The sequence below is a fragment of the Sphaeramia orbicularis genome, chromosome 6 (assembly GCF_902148855.1).
Source record: "Sphaeramia orbicularis chromosome 6, fSphaOr1.1, whole genome shotgun sequence".
NCBI lineage: Eukaryota > Metazoa > Chordata > Actinopteri > Kurtiformes > Apogonidae > Sphaeramia > Sphaeramia orbicularis.
The window spans coordinates 40,528,105-40,545,134 of record NC_043962.1 but is presented as its reverse complement, the minus strand read 5'-3'; the positions used below and the strand labels follow the sequence as shown (position 1 = coordinate 40,545,134).

At 34.2% G+C, this 17,030-nt stretch overlaps 1 protein-coding gene across 1 annotated transcript in view; it reads left to right on the top strand.

Annotated features, from left to right (window-relative positions):
• sv2 (synaptic vesicle glycoprotein 2) overlaps nt 1–17,030 on the top strand; it is a 19,467-nt gene extending 2,437 nt beyond the window's left edge. Inside the window, exons 3-14 of the mRNA XM_030136433.1 lie at nt 1,075–1,170; nt 2,469–2,630; nt 3,402–3,564; nt 4,981–5,102; nt 6,235–6,377; nt 6,463–6,543; nt 7,941–8,039; nt 9,133–9,221; nt 10,771–10,898; nt 12,522–12,617; nt 14,434–14,593; nt 16,158–17,030. Of these exons, the coding sequence (XP_029992293.1) occupies nt 1,075–1,170; nt 2,469–2,630; nt 3,402–3,564; nt 4,981–5,102; nt 6,235–6,377; nt 6,463–6,543; nt 7,941–8,039; nt 9,133–9,221; nt 10,771–10,898; nt 12,522–12,617; nt 14,434–14,593; nt 16,158–16,341 (1,523 nt within the window). The 3' untranslated portion in view covers nt 16,342–17,030. The remainder of the gene's footprint in view (nt 1–1,074; nt 1,171–2,468; nt 2,631–3,401; nt 3,565–4,980; nt 5,103–6,234; nt 6,378–6,462; nt 6,544–7,940; nt 8,040–9,132; nt 9,222–10,770; nt 10,899–12,521; nt 12,618–14,433; nt 14,594–16,157) is intronic.

Sequence of the window (17,030 nt, the reverse complement as noted above, 5' to 3'; positions counted from 1 at the left end):
ACAGGGACAGAGTTTATTTTGCTGATAAACTTTACTATGTTTTTAACTTAACTCAAATGATCCTTGAACAGGTTTACACTCACCTGCATGCCCACAATCATGCTGATCGCTAAAGCTTAGAGATAAAGATTTATCTTCTTCTCTTAGATAAAAGAAAACTGTATTAGGCTAGTAGTTTTTACCTAAGATAATTACTTGTACCTGAATTCTGTGCACAAGCACATGTCTGAGCTGCTTTTATTCTTATTAACTTCAATTTTATGCACCCTGTTTACAGTTCAGAGACAGATATAGTGCTTCTGACTTAACTTTTTTGCATCACAGTGAAAACAATGTATCTCCATAGTTTGTGATTAACTGAAATGTTTTTATGGTTTAGGTAAATTCTACTTCTTAAAAATCATGTTGGATTTAATTTGTTGAATAAACTAACATGACTATAATTACTCATGTGCAGTAGTAAAGCACATGCAGAAGTGAGAAAAGCATTATGTATAAAAGTATAACGATGATAGACTGATATTACTTTAATATGTTTTTAACTATTTGTGACAGAGTATTTTCACTGTGTGGCATTAGGGATTGTAATCAAGTAAAGGGTCTGACAGTTGTTTCATCCCTGATTTCATCATTGATTTTCACTCAGGAGATTCTGACATTTTTAAAGGCAGTGTTAAATGCTATTTTGTGATATTTACTCAAAGATTCCATAATATGGAAGCAATGAGCAGATGAAAACAACATTTATCCTAATTTGAAAACTGACATTTTGCATCCTAGTTTATTGTTATGCAGTTTTTTTCATATAGTAATGTTATCAAAGACAGATTTTATTACGTTATAGTATGACCATTAAATATTTAGGTTATTTATGATACTTAACAAGAATCAGTTCCAGGTTACAATATTTCCTTTGGTGTTATACAAGAGTGACGTATGCTTGTTTATATTTATATACTTTGCAGCTTTATAATGAGCATTAGTAAGAAATGTCAAGCAGCAGAGTTTATTATCTAAGTATAGTAACTTGTTAATCATTTGACCTTGTTGTTTGTGCATTCTGTTTCTTTATAGGTGAAATAATATTTGACAGAACCTCCAACCTAAAACATGATGCTGTTGGAAGTACAAGGAGAAAATTAACATATGAAGAGGCAGTTGAGGAAGCAGGTATGACCACAGTTTATTGTCACTATCAGTGAAACCACAAACAAATCAACACTATGTATCCACAGACTCTACCACTCACTGAATGAGGTATTAAGCTCATTGTTTACACATCTGTATTATTTTATCAAGAATTTTCTTCTTTAAACTAAAACTCATAGCTGGTTAGTTTGACAATCAATCAAATTAACACTGTGTCTTATATTCTTCTGCAACAGCTGATAGTTTGCATTATAGCTCTGTTAGCTTAGCTCTGTTTTTAGACAGAAAACAGACACAATAAAACCACAAATCACCTTCATTATCTGTACAGTTTGTGTTCTCAATAGCTGAATTAGTCTGAACCATGCATCAACAAACAGCAACTTGACAAAGATAATAACGTCACATAATAACTTTATACGTTCATTAGCCTCCTAATCAAATTCACTTTGTAGAAGAAACGCTGCCATTTCAGCATGAAACTCCATTCTTTTCATATAGAACTGTGTCCAGTGGTGAAAACAACAACAGTACTAGATTTTATCACCTTGTCATTTTCTTTGGCTCTAAAAGTTGTTTCTTAGTGGTTCTCATCCCATCTGGTCACTTTCTGATGCTTTGGTCAAAGTCTGTGTGATGTTTTCCTCACCATGAGAGACGACTCACTACTCTCTCTAGTGGTCACATAAATTCCTCAGCCCAGTCTTATTTCTACAATCCATTCCGTCGGTGTCTTTGGCAGAACTTAAGATCTCTTTTTTTTTTCTAAATACTATAATGATAATTTTAGGTCATATCAATATCTAAAAGTAGAAATACTTCTTATAGCCCATTTTTAAATGTAAAAAATAATCAAGGTAATATGAAATGTTTAAATATTATTTATATATTGTGTGATTTCTTTTTTTTTTTTTTCTTTATTTTTCCAGTTCTTTACATTTACAATGTTCAGTTCAGAACATTTTAATTTAATGGCAATTTAGGACACAGCTTGTAGGGATCTATAGAACAATAAGTAGACTAAATGAACTCTAAATGAATAAGAGTTAAACATTTCACAAAGACCAGGTATTTTTATACAGAAAATGATTCAGCTTAGGTCTGATAACAGATAAAATCAGAATATAATGCTGTCATTTGCCCTCTCTGACTTTTGTGTTTTACTTTTAAATCTCGCTTCACATTTTATAGACTAAATAATCAATTAACTAACCTTTAGGCCTAATATAAATGATTCCTACTCGAAAATTAGGCAGATAGATTGTGTGATCAAACATCTCCCACTATTTACTCACACATGTGTCTGCTTTTGGCCTCAGGTTTCGGTTTGTTCCACTACCTGCTGTTGGTGGTTTGTGGATGGGCCAATGCCAGTGATGCCGTGGAGATCCTCTGTGTGTCTTTTCTGCTGCCAACGGCTCGCTGTGATCTGCAGCTCAACTCCTCAGACATGGGCCTCCTCACCGCCAGCATTTTTCTCGGTAAATCTGTCTTTAAATAAACCACTTGTCATATTTTAACAGGTGGAGTTGACCTGTGAATACAGACAGCGGGTGGGAAAAGCAGTCGGAAAAAAAGAAGGGGATGTTTTCACAGAATTCACTAATTTATATGAACTCTAAACTCATGAAAATATTTTAATATGTTACATGTGTTTGGGATACAAGTAACCTCAAAATAAGGTACACATGATTTTTTTCGTAAAACTTTAATTTATCATTTTTGATGCAAATACATTCTTTATCAAATCTGAATTTCTGACTACTTGTAGGACTAAAAATGAAAAATGTAAAACTGTTAATTATATGAAAAAAACCCAAACTAAAGCTTAAGTTGAAAGGATCAGTGCGGTCAGTACCAAAATCACCTGACTAAGCAACTCAAAATAAAGCAAAATATTTGATTACAGCAATAAAATAATACTGGAAAATCTTTAAAATACCCTAACTTTATTATTTACTACTGTGAATGTGATTAGGTAACAGTATTTAAGCAAAAGAGTTCTTAAAATATTTTGGAGAGATATGAATTTCATTCTTTAAATATGTTGGTTTGTGTGAATTTTTTATTTTATTTTTTTCAAAAAGTCTTTAATTTCTAATGTTGTTTAATGACTTTGTCCATGATCTAATGTACTGAGTAGTTTTGGGCCACATTATCAAACTGAAAAAAAAGCAGAAGTAGAAAAATCCATTCAGAAAATACAGGAAGAACTCAATTTCATGGTTCTTCCCCTAATTCCTGTTTTCTAGGGATGATGGTGGGTGGATACATGTGGGGGTACTTGGCCGACCAGAGGGGGCGCCGCAGGGTCTTGGTCATGTCCCTGACGGTCAACGGGCTCTTTGGAGGTCTTGCCAGCATTGCTCCGAGGTTCTGGCTCTTCCTGCTCCTGCGGTTCATCAGTGGTGTCGGGTCAGCGCATGATTTTTGTAATTGTTAAATCTAATAAGTTACTAGACAGTCACATGCTATCAGTTTAGATATTCAACAATACAAAGTAAAGGACGAACAAAAAGCCCCAGTACCATTCACGGGTAGATCTTAAATTTATTCACCCATTTCAGACATTAAAGGTGGTATTTTCAATTTTACTATTTATTCTTCTTCTGTGTTGTGATTGAACGTTAAAGAACAGTCCCTTGATTAGTTTATCATTGTTATACTTTTATATATAATGCTTTTATCACTTCTGCATGTGCTTTACTACTGCACGTGAGTAATTATAGTCATGTTAGTTTTTTCAACATATTAAATCCAACAGAATTTTTAAGAAGTAGAATTTGCATGAACCAAAAAATACATTTCAGTTCATCACAAACTATGGAGATACATTGTTTTCACTGTGATGCAAAAAAGTTACATCAGAAGCACTATATCTGTCCCTAAAATGTAAACAGTCCCAGTCCCTCTGAAGGAAAAAGCAGACAATAAAAGGTTTAGAAAGTCTGTTAAATTCATTATTGTCTTCATTTTACCTTTATAGTAGCAAAACACGACTTCTTGCCATAGATATTACAGTTTGGAAATTTTTAATAGTTTGTATTTTAGTATAGTTTTTCAGCTTTGTTTTTTGTTTTTTTGTTTTTTTAATTTTAGTGCGGATTCAGTAAGTTTTAGTTATACAAGTGCATAAATAGCTTAGGTTTTAGTTTTATTAAGAGGAATTGACTAGTTTTCATTTGTTTTTTATTAAATATGTTAGTTTTTCAGATATTCTATGAAAAGTCTTGATTTTGGGAAAAAAAGAAAAACTACTTAGTTTCTATAAAATCAAGATTCATCGTCCTGTAAAAGTCTGAAGTCATTTTATGAAAAACTATGTGTATTATTTGTATTTTATCAAATTAAGGAAAAATATTTAAGGAGGAATAGTGATCACGATAATGAAGTGTAAAATAGAAACAAAATGGATTTTACCTGCTATTACATTTTTGTTTTGTTTTGTTTTTGTTTTTTTTTCTGTTAGCAAAATATTTTTTTTACAGCTATTAGCACTTGTAACTATAATAACCCTTCTTCCTGTTGTCTAATACTGTCTATATATCTTCCTAATATTACTTCAGAAAGTGTAGTAACAGTCTGTTTTAACACTGCTTTTCTATTATCAGAATTTTTTTTTTAATCATAAACAAATGTCAAGGTTTAATTTACATTCCTCTATAGAAAGGCTGGAGGTTGTTAAACCAGCACTTGTTTCTTGAAAAAGGCCTTTTCTAAAACTATAAAAACAGTTTTGTTTTTGTTTTTTTTCTGAGAATCAAACTGACATTATATTGAATCAAAGAAACCTTTAAAGAATGAAAGGTGCTGTGTTTTTCCTCTCTGTAGAGTCGGGGGGTCGATTCCTGTTATTTTCTCCTACTTCTCTGAGTTCATGCCCCGTCTGAGGAGAGGGGCTATGATCAGCGCTCTGGCCACATTCTGGATGGCGGGAAACATCCTGGCTGCAGGTGTAAAGAAACACAACCTCTCAAACAATATCATACTGTTGTATCAGAGGTCAGGAGATATTTACATGTAGGTCAGGGGTGTCAAACTCATTTTAGTTCAGGGGCCACATTCAGCCCAATATGATCTCAGGTGGGCCTGACCAGTAAAATAATAACAGTGAAAAAAGTAAAATTCATTCATTCATTCATTTTCTGAACCTGCTTTATCCTCACTAGGGTCATGGGGGTTGCTGGAGCGTATCATAGCTACCTATGGGCAAAGGCGGGGTACACCCTGGACATGTCGCCAGTTCATCGCAGGACTGACATATAGAGACACACAATCACTCTCACATTCACACCTATGGTCAATTTAGATTAACCAATTAACCTATCAGTGCATGTCTTTGGATGGTGGGAGGAAGCTGAAGTACCTGGAGAGAAACCACGCAGACACGGGGAGAACATGCAAACTCCACACAGAAAGGTCCCACCCCCATTGACTGGTGTTGGAAAAAAGTAATTACATTATGAAAATGTTTACATCTGCAAAGTTTCCTTTAAAATTCTGAATAACACAAACAACCTGAAATGTCTTTTAAAAAAAAAACGAACAATTTTAACAATATTATTCCTCAGTTTGTCATTTACTCATGTGCATTACAACTTACAGATCACAGTAGATCTGCAAAGAGCCAAAACATTTAGTAACTGGCAGAATATTGTTAAAATTACTCTTACATCGGTGAAGACATTTCAGGCTGTTCATGTTTGTTCAGATTATTCACTTGTTTTGTAAAAGGACGATGTGTAAATGTAAAAATCTTCATTCAGTTTTACATTTTTACAATAAAACAAAGAAAAATTTGCAGTTGTCATTATTTATAGGTTATTATGTCAGTATTTTACTGGTTCGACCCACTTGAGATAATTTTGGTCTATATGTGGAACCTGAGCTAAAATGATTTTAACATCCTTGATTGTTAATATCTTCAGTGTAATTTTTGCATTTCACAAATTCACCAAACGGGCCGGATTGGACCCTGTGGTGGGCTGGTTTTGGCCCACGGGTCATATGTTTGACACCTGTGATGTAGGTTTTATGTTTAGGGGGTTGTAAGAATATGTAATTAGTTTTTTTTATTCCCTGCAGGTCTGGCCTGGGTTGTTATTCCGAACACATGGGCTCACTTTCAAAGCTGGAGGTTGTTCGTGGTGCTGTGCTCCGTTCCCAGCCTCACCTCGGCTCTTCTCTTCAGGCTGCTCATGCCTGAAAGCCCCAGGTTCCTCATGGAGGTATTCAAAGAGCTGAATAAATCTTTTACTGGTACTTTTTCTTTCTGCTCTGCACTTTCATAATCTCCCTGTTGTTTTCTACCAGACTGGTCAGGAGAAAGAGGCCATTCGTGTCTTCCAGATGATGTACAAGCTAAACACATGTGGGAAAGGAAAGGCTTTTAGGGTATGGATACTATTTCTGTGCTGCATCTCAATCAATTAAGTTGACAATTGTGTGAATATATAGTGACAGAAGATTTTTAAAATATTATTTAACCTTTATTTAACCAGGAAAAGTCCCACTGAGATTAAGAACCTATTTTACAAGGGAGAAAATACAACACACATTTACAAGATTACAGTTAAAATACATCTAACACACACATTTGACAATAAATTGTTTGTAAAAATAACATTTACAAGCAGATTAAGAAAAACAGTGCATGTTATGGAGTCGGCCTCAAGAACTTAGTTTGGACTTGAAAGCACTCTAAGAAATTAACTCAGGATAGCAGTGGCCACATCAAATAATAGAGCTCTAGACTAATCTAGACCAAGGTTATTATAGTTAACGAAAACTAATGAAATGACGAAAACTAGAATTGTAAAAACATTTTCATTAACTGAAATAAATAAAAACTATAATTAAAAGAAAAAACCGATAACTAACTGAAACTGTATTGTGTGTTTACAAAACTAACTAAAACTTATAAAAATTATGGATAAAATTCCCTTTGTTTTCATCTTGTCAATGTCAGATTGATATGAAATTGATTTATTTCCCTCAAGCAATTTTAGCTAGTGGCACCATATGATATTTAACAGTCCGTCACTTGTGGTTTAGAGTCATCTTCTCGTCCCCACTCTACCTGGAAACATGGAGACTAAAGTTGGGAGAAAGCAGTAGAGTCCTGTCTGGGATTTATTTGAATACGATGGTGAAGAAGATAAAAAATATAAAGAAACTAAAACTAATACTAAAACTAAACAGTTAGAAAATAATGAAAACTAATAAAAACTAGCAAACCTGCTCTAAAAACTAACTGAATTAGAGGAAGAAAAAGTCAAAACTAAATAAAAGTAAACTATAATGAAAAATCCAAAACTATTATAACCTTGATCTAGACTAGTAAATGGTTAGACTTCACCTGAAAAGCATTCCTTTTTCATGTACCTATCCTCTTAGGAAATTAATGTGACAGGAATCTGAAAAGATGGACTTAGAAGTAACTTGTTGCCTGTTTGTTTGTTTTTAAATATCTTTGGGTGTACTTCATTTGATGTAAAATACATTTTTAGAACAAAAACATGTTGAAAAATTTGAATAATGTGGGAATGCATTTTATCTGCCATATTAAAAATAAATGTTGCAGTTAGTTTATATGTGTGCCTTCAAAATAAGGCTTCAAAATAACAAACAAAATAATAGACAAACGAAAATACTACAAGAAAAATCTCTGTGACACATGTACAGTGCAAATCTTTACACTTACAATCAGTGTGTGCATGATGTGGTTTGTTCAGACTTAATCTACTGTATTCCACTGTAAGTACCAACTCTCACCTCAAACTCTCCTGTAGGAATGTAGTTTGTGCTGCCGCTCCAAAAAAAAACCAGAGCTGGAGGACAGCCGAACTTTGGCTTCACGGAAAGAACAACTAGTTAATATTGTCAAAAAGGTAACGTCACACACTAGATAAAGATTGTACTGAATATATGCTGATGTGATGTAGAGGTTTTCAGAGTCAAAGGATGTTAACTGTAACTGCCATATCTGCAGAAATAGGGAATGGATTTAGTAATGAAGTACTGTAACATGACATGTATTGGGTTTTACTGGGGGAAGGGGGGGGGGCGTTATTTTATGTTGTGTAAATGAGCTAAAAAACTGGATGTTTATATTTATATATCACATTTCATATTCAACCCTGATCACTTTATCATCCTGAGACCCAGGAAAGTAAACATTTGGGGTTAGGAAACATCATAATGTTTCTGATAGATTTTTTTTTTTTTTTTTTTTTTTTTTTTTTTTTGAGGTTATGTTAGTCATTAGAAAATATGACAGTAGATGGTGAAGCTAATACAGTAGCTAATGATAAGAAGTTTGTTTTGACCTTAACCCATAAAGACCCAGTGCTACTTTTGTGTCAGTTCCCAAATGAATTTTTCTCTCTATTTAACCTTTCTTAAGTGAATTATCATTTATTCATTATCATTCAATTATCATTTATATCATTTACCATTTATTGTAATATTATCCTCTGTATTTTGTGAATTTTCAGTAAAAATCAAGTATTTTCCTATATTTAATTTACTGATCATGTAGATGTGCATAAAAGATCAGAGTAAATTCAGAGGTTATTAAATCAACAGAGAAACAGAGAAAACTGAAGAAAAAGTGACTTTTTCAGTCAAATCTATCAATAACTGAACATAAACCAAGTGTCTCCATTCACTGTCATTGATCCAGTTCCATGGGTGAATCAATGTTGTAGAAGATGACGGTGTTCACACGTTCACTACGGAGCCTCTGAGTATCCAAATGGGTCATATCTGATGTCCATGAAAAGACGACAAGCTCTATTTTACACCAATTATTTATATGCATTGATAGGATTAGTGGATAAACAGGTATTAAACCGTTCAGATCAGTAGATGCTTTTGGTGGACGGTGGATGTTTGGGTCTTCATGGGTTAACTTCTGCACTGATTATTGCTTTTTTAACATGCCAGTGTCATTAAAAGTACTATTTTTATTTTGATCTACAGGCCTTGTTGCCCGTCAAACAGATGTTTAAAGAAAAACTGAAAACCAGGAGCATTGCTCTGGTCATCGTCTTCTACTGCATCTCATTCGGGTGAGAAATCCTCTCTGTCCATCTACATTGTTATTTTGCATTGCCAGTCTGTGAGGTTTGTGTTGGATAAATAAATCTTCAGGCTTTTATCAACAACGCTAATGTGATGAATACACACCGGGGTGCTTTGAATCACAATGAAAGATAACAGTTGGAAGTATTTTATTATGAACACATAAACTAACTGTGAAAAACTCTAGAAACTTGTCTGTTTTTGCACCAAAGAAAAGTGACAAGAAAAGAAAAAGCCTCCACTTTAAAAACTCCTACTCCTACCACAACAAGTCTGGTGCATTTTTTTTTATATGACAAGTAAAATGCTTTTTTACATTATTCTAATTTTTCAACATTTTTTTTGTACTAAAAATTTACACAAAGATTACACAAAGCAAAAGAAACAGGGAACAAGTTGTCTCCAAGTTCATCTTTTCAGATTCCTCTCACATTCATTTCTTAAGAGGATAGTTACATTATAAAGTAAGGATTGGATACATTTCTCTATAATATTTAATTTCATTTACATAAATACTTAATAAGGAGTTCTCTCAAAGCAAACTGAGATTTTTAACAAGACGTCCCTCTTTTATTATCACCTGAAGTCAATGCATTTTATTAAAGACATTTCCTTTTACAGTATTTGTATCTTTTCATCATTTCACCAACTGAATATTTAATACATTACTTTTGTTGAACATAATCTTTATACATTTTTATAATTCTGGTATTTATAAATCACCTATTGCACTGTCAGTCTGTATTGGAAGATCTGTCATGTGTGGGTTTTCCAGAAGTTTCATCCACTTCTATTTCCCATTAAAGAGTTTTTTTCTTCCGGGTGTTTTTCCTCACTGGGTTCAAGGACAGATGGGGTTATATTTGGTGAAGATTCTTTATTTCTTTATTTAAGGATCCTCATTACTCTATACCAAAGTAGAGACTATTCTTCCTGGGGTCCATTTGCAATATTAAAGTATTACAATTTATATATTTACAAAGCACATACACAGAAAAAAAAAAACATAGTTACTTTAATGTAGCATTGTTTGCTCTGTTTTTCGACCGAAATTCAGACACACACAAAAAAGCCCTTTTCAGGTCAAAGGAGCTGAAGAGGTTTATATCTCAGGTTTGTGGAGATGAATCCCAACTCCTTCAACCATTAACATCGACTCCTGATTTGTGATTATTTCCTCAAGTCTGTGATTGTCCCTCATATTGATGCAACTTTTGCCATACCTTTTCTTTCTTTTTTTTTCTTGACAACTAGATCAGAATTAGATCAGATCACAACAGAAACTTACCACTGACTGTAGCGTTAAGAATTGCTTCAAAAACTTCCAGTCTTCCAAGAACCAGTCCTCAAAACAAGCCCTACTTTTATTTTTGTAACATTCTGATGATTATTTCATTACAGTTGTTACTGTAATCGTGCAGTCTTCTAAAATCTGTGTTTTTTTTAGATGTGAGTTGAAAAATTAGTAGCACCCTTGACGCACCTTTGTAATGTTAATTCTAATACATAGGGTTGGATCTTGTTTGTTTGTTGTAGTTATTATGGGCTGTGGATGTGGTTTCCGGAGCTGTTTGAGAGGGTTGAGGATGGAGGCTCGCCCTGCGCCAACGTGTCCCGCCCTTCTCCGCTTCACAACCAGAGCTGCTACCCAGTGAAGACAGCAGGTGTGTTTCCAGGATGAGAAACGATCCGTGATGGGTTTACTGCCATCAGCTTTTTTCCCCGTCAGTGAACAGGGAGGTAGATAAATTTAGTTCTCATCACAGGACGAAAAACAAAGCCAGAAGACAAACAATGTTTCCCATGTGACTGATGATAATTAAAGAATTATGGAGGATGTGAGGCATACACTTTGACTCTTTAGACAAGAATTAGAAATGTGATGAATAGATGCAGCTGTAGAGGTGGTAGACTCTCAAAATAAGAAATCTGATAATTTCACTGGGTCAGTAGGACGCTATTTTATAAGATTAAACAACTGATCGATTAACGGTGTGAAAATAATTAATGAATTGGTAGTTAATTAATATATTAGCTTGTTGCAGCCAAGGTTTTAGATTTATATCCAGTGAATTTGTTATTATTTTTTTTTAACAACACGGATGGTTTATTCTCTGTGTTCACTCCACAAACCAACACACACATAGGAAAAACCTCCCAAAGCACATTGTTGTACAAAGAATATCAGTATCAATATCAGTTTGTGCAATTATGTAACTGTTAAAGGTCTAAATTTAGGGTGATTAAATTAGAAAAATGGAATTCAAATGCCCATCAATTTGACTCGACTCAAAATTGTAATTGCAAACTTGCCCAGAATAATCACAGTGTAACTTTTTCACCAAATCACACAGCCACTGCTTTAAACATAACTGTGACATTTTTTATTATGCTACTCTATGTCCAGTTGTTTGCCCCTTTTCTCTACTATGTTTGTCATTTTATAGTTATATACAGTAGGCCATGGGTCATTTGTCATACAAATATACAAATAGTTCCTATTAACTACATTGTCTATTGTTTACTTTAGGATTCCAATGTATGTACATGTAATAATAGTTTAATTATACACATTCACATTTATTGCTATAGAATTTTGGAGCAAGTGAAATTAATTATATTTTTTAAATAAAAAACAATACATGACAGACATGAAGTCCCTTAATGGCATATTCAACTAAGACACAAAATCAAAACAAAATATGCCCTTTGACCAATAAAGATCACAAATGCAACATTACAATATGCGTATATAAATTAAATACACAGTCCATCACTGATATATTAGCCCAAAAAAACACACATGCAAATAATAATAATACAATAAAACATGTAATTTCTGATAGTTTCCAGCTAATTTTATACAGGTGAATAGAACTAATTATCACGATTGGGTTAAATAACCACTATTACTTCGAATAATGTTAATGTGGTGATTATGTAATAATTGTGGCAACATATTTAATAAATTAGTAAATGGACAGGCAGTGTTTCCTCGTGTTTCTCAGGTTATGAAATCCCCCACTATCCCCCCTTCAAACCACCTTTGACAGAATTTCACATCATGCACTAGACATCGATCAAATTTAACAAAACCCACTCAAATAACCATTTCCAGAGTGGGTCACATCCCCCTGCACCACTGCAGATTTCTGGCTCCTCAGAGTTCACTTCACAGCTATCGAGAACACTTTAGAAAAACCTGTCCAAGATGTCAGTTTTTGATGTGCACACTCCACAGCCTTGTTCTCTTCAATTCCCTCATGTTTTTGTTCTTTTCCCGTCAGTTTACATGGAAGGTTTCGTTATTGCTGCGTCAAACTTACCAGGGAACATCTTCACCATCCTGATGATGGACAGCACTGGAGGAAAGGCACTGCTCTGTAAGAACATTGATCATTCGAGAGTATATTATTTTGACTATTTTAACCATTTTAACATGACAGATGTTTGACTTGTATCTGTTCTTTTCTCTCCGACTCAGTTTAACTGTGATATTACAGTTTTTCACTTTAAGACAGTTGATACTTGAAATTTTATCAGTTATAACTATTAGTTTCTTTTTCATCTTATTACACTGATAAATTATTTAGAACGGTTTATAAAATGCTCTAAAGGGCCTATATGTAGGATTTCTACTTCCACATATAAAAAATGTCAATGTAGAGATATGAATTGAATATATTCATACTGATGGTCTGGGGGATTTATGTGACCACTAGAGGGAGTAGTGAGTCACTCTGCCACAGGGCCTTTGACCAAAGAGTCAGACAGTGACCAGATGGGATGAGAACCACTAAGAAACAACTTTTAGAGTCAAAATAATTACAAAGTGATAAAAGCTAGAAGCACTGTTGTTGTTTTCACCACTGGACACAGCTCTGAATGAAGAGTTTGATGCTGAAATGACAGCGTTTCCTCTACACGGGGGAGTTTGATTATGAGGCTTATGAAGGTATAATGTTATTATTTGTTTGATGTTATTATTTGTGCTAAGTTGCTTTTTGTTGATCTATAGTTAAGACTAAGCTGTGACAGTTCTGACCGTGTTTGGACGATTCCAAACAGATCTTTAGATCAGATATTGACAACACAAACTGAACAGAAAACAGAGGTGATTTGTGGTTTTACTGTGGCTGTTTTCCGTCTAAAAACAGAGCTAAGCTAACAGAGCTATAATATAAACCAGGGGTGTCAAACTCATTTTAGTTCTGGGGCCACATTCAGCTAAATTTGATCTGAAGTAGGCTGGGCCAGTAAAATAATAACATAATAATATATAAATAATGTCAACTCCAATCTTTTCTCTATGTTTTAGAGTGAAAAAAGTAAAATTACATTATGAAAATGTTTACATCTACAAACTATCCTTTCAAACAATGTGAATAACATGAACAAACTGAAAAAAAAATTGTAATTTTGACACTATTATGCTTTAGTTTATCATTTCCAAATGTACATTATAACTTACAGATCACAGTGGATCTACAGATACACAAAATATTTAGTAACAGGTGGAATATTATTAAAATTGCACTTCTCTAAAGACATTTCAGGTTGTTCATATTTTGTTCAGGCTATTCAGAGTTTTTGCGAAATTATACTTTGTTTTAGTGTAAATACATGAAAATATTCACATTTACAAAGAGAAAAATTGGAGTTGTGAGTATTTATAGGCTATTATGAGATTGAATTGGTCTGAATGTGGAACCTGAACTAAAATCATTGTTAATATCTTAGCGTTATTTTTGTATTTCACAAATTCATCCCAGGGGATGAATTTGGCAGGCCAGATTTGGCCCCTGGGCCACATGTTTGACACCTGTGATGTAAACTATCAGCTGATGCAGCATGTAAAGATTGTAAGACACAACTATGTCTTATCATCTAACCTTGATGATACCATAATACAGATGAATACTGAGTTTTATACTTTATTCAGTGATTGATCCAGTCTGTGGATACATAGCGTTGATCTGTTGATGGTTTTCTTAGTCCTATGTGTGTTCTGGTATGTGTGTTCTCTGTTAAGAGTTTGGGATATCAGTACTATACATAACCCCTTTAATAATAACCCTAATATCTGTGTTGAAGTACTTAGTTCATTTATATTAACCAACATCACTACAGACAAATCACTGTAAACATAATGGCATGTCCATCCTCAATCTCTGCTCTCCTTTTCTTCTTTTTCTCCAGGTTTTAGTCTATTCATGTCCAGTTTGAGTGTTTTCCTCATCTACTTGGTCCACACCAAATCTCAGAGTCTGATCCTGTCCTGTGTGTTCAGTGGCGTTTCCGTCATCGCATGGAACGCCCTCGATGTGGTTGGAACTGAGCTCTACCCGACTCAGCTACGGTACGGCTTTAAACCTCAACCCGAGTCGTAAAATATCTACAGATGTGTCAGTATTAGCACTGCAAACACTGAAAGTCAACAACACACCATCTCTGTTCATTTACATTGACTTTTAATAATAATTTGGTGCTTTTTGTGTTGCAGAGCATGGATGCAATATGTAGTAATTTCCCTGAAATAGAATAGAATAGAATAGAATAGAATAGAATAGAATAGAATATTGTCATTGTAACAAGTACAAGGAAATTTAAAAATGCCGTCCAATCGTATATAAAACCTAATATAAAAGTGCAAATAAAAGCAGCCAACATCAATAGGTTTCGGGTAAAATAAATAGGTAAAAAAAAAAAAAAAAAAAGATAAACTTTGTATTAAGTTATTATATATTATGACAGTTTTTACAAAACACAGGAGTCACATTTGTATTTGTATGAAAAATGTAATAATACAGTATTTTTTGTTCAAAATGTTTTTATTGTGTATCTAGCCACAGAAAAGCATAATATAGTCATTGTTTTTGTTTTTTTAACCCAAACCCATGAACATTTCCACCCTGTTGCACCAAAAAAAAGAAGAAAGATAATTGACAATAATAATAATAATAATAATAATAATAATAATAATAATAATAATAATAATAATAATAATTAAATAAGGGACACAGATATTAGTCACATACTCGTATTAAAAAGACCACTGTGGAATAAATGAGGGATCTACCTCTTTTATGTGATTCAGAACAGGTTGCCAGATACTGCAAAACTTACTGGCACATCCTCTTATAGAATATCTGATTTTTTTCCAATGTTAAATGATGTAAAAGATCCAGAAACCAAGATTTAGATGTTAGAGGTTGTTTATCTTTCCATTTTAGTAGTATTAGTCTGCGAGCTAGAAGAGTGGTGAAGGCAATTAGATTTTTAGATTTTTGGTTAAAAGAATGTAATGTAATGCCAAATATGGCAATCGTTGCCTCAGGTTCAATATGAGACCCTGTTACATCAGAAAGAAATTTAAATATAGACTGCCAAAAGTTTTTCAGTTTTAGCCAAACCAGAACATATGAGACAGTGTGGCCGGTTCAGCTTCACAACGATCACAAGTAGGATTCAAGTCCAGTTTAATTTTTGTCAACTTCACTTTAGACCAATGCAGTCTGTATAATACAGTATTTAATAAGCAATTCATCTGTACATGTGAACTTCAATGATGCTAAATTAAACTTGTTTTTCTTATTAGTCTTAGATCAGAGCAATGTAGTCAACTCTCTTTAAAAGCAAAAACAAGATGAGGTTTTTATCAGATTTATCTTTACAAATAAAACCCAACTCAGACTCACAACCTGCACAAATTACTCTTTAATTTCTAGCTGCGTTTACTGTCAATCAGTTAATGTCACTGATCCGCCAACACAATCTCCTCTTCTTCTGTTTCTTCTCAACCCCACCTTCATCTTCTTCGTATTACTCTACTCCTCTATACCCTTCTTCTTCTCCTCTCCCTCCTTTGTCTTCATCTCCCCCTCCTCTTCCTCCATCTTCTCCGTTTTCTTCATCATTTTCAGGTCCTCTGCTCTGGGTTTCTTCACCGGAGTGGGCCGAGTGGCGGCGATCACAGGTAACATAGTGTTCGGGAAGCTGGTGGACACCAACTGTGCCGTCCCGGTCCTGCTGGTGTCCGGTCTTCTGCTCACTGGAGGACTAGCGGCTCTCCTCCTTCCACAAACCAGACAAACGGAGCTCACTTGATCACACGGGCCTGGACCTATTTTTATTTCCCACATGCAGAATGAATCGTTAGTGAACATCCTCTTACTGTCAGACAGGAGGATCGCTGCCTTTTGAAGTTCCACCAACATTTATCTCCTGTTTCTCTTCTCACATATTTAAATCCTGTGCCTTTTTTGTGCCTCATTAAAAATGCCAAAAGACAGTCAGCTCTTTTCACCTTCCAGCCTTATTTGGAAAGTTTAAAGAAAGTAGAAATGTACTTAATATTCTGAACCCTGGTGCATTCACAACCTCTACAGGCATTAGTTTGAACTGTCAAGGACACCTTCAAAAAGTTTAAGTCTGTATGTACAGGAGAAAAGTAAAGAAATGTGTCGATCCTAATGTTAGAGGATGAACCCCTGGGGAGAAAATCTCCTTGACTGTTTTCAACACCTGAATCTTTAAAAGCAGTTTCAGGCTTGTACGTGACATGCGTCTTTATCTTTGGGTTTTGCCTTATCGAAAGCACTAAGTGAAGGTAAAGGAGAAAATGCTGCACATTCCAACAATCTTTCCACGTGCATCTGTTTTACACTGGAATTAATTAGCTTTGAATGAACGCATTTTCAGGTTGACTGACTTTTTGTGATGTATAGTCATAAGTTAAAGAATAAAAGGACACCCACTTTGAATTCATGATTTTACACATTAGGACATGATAAAAA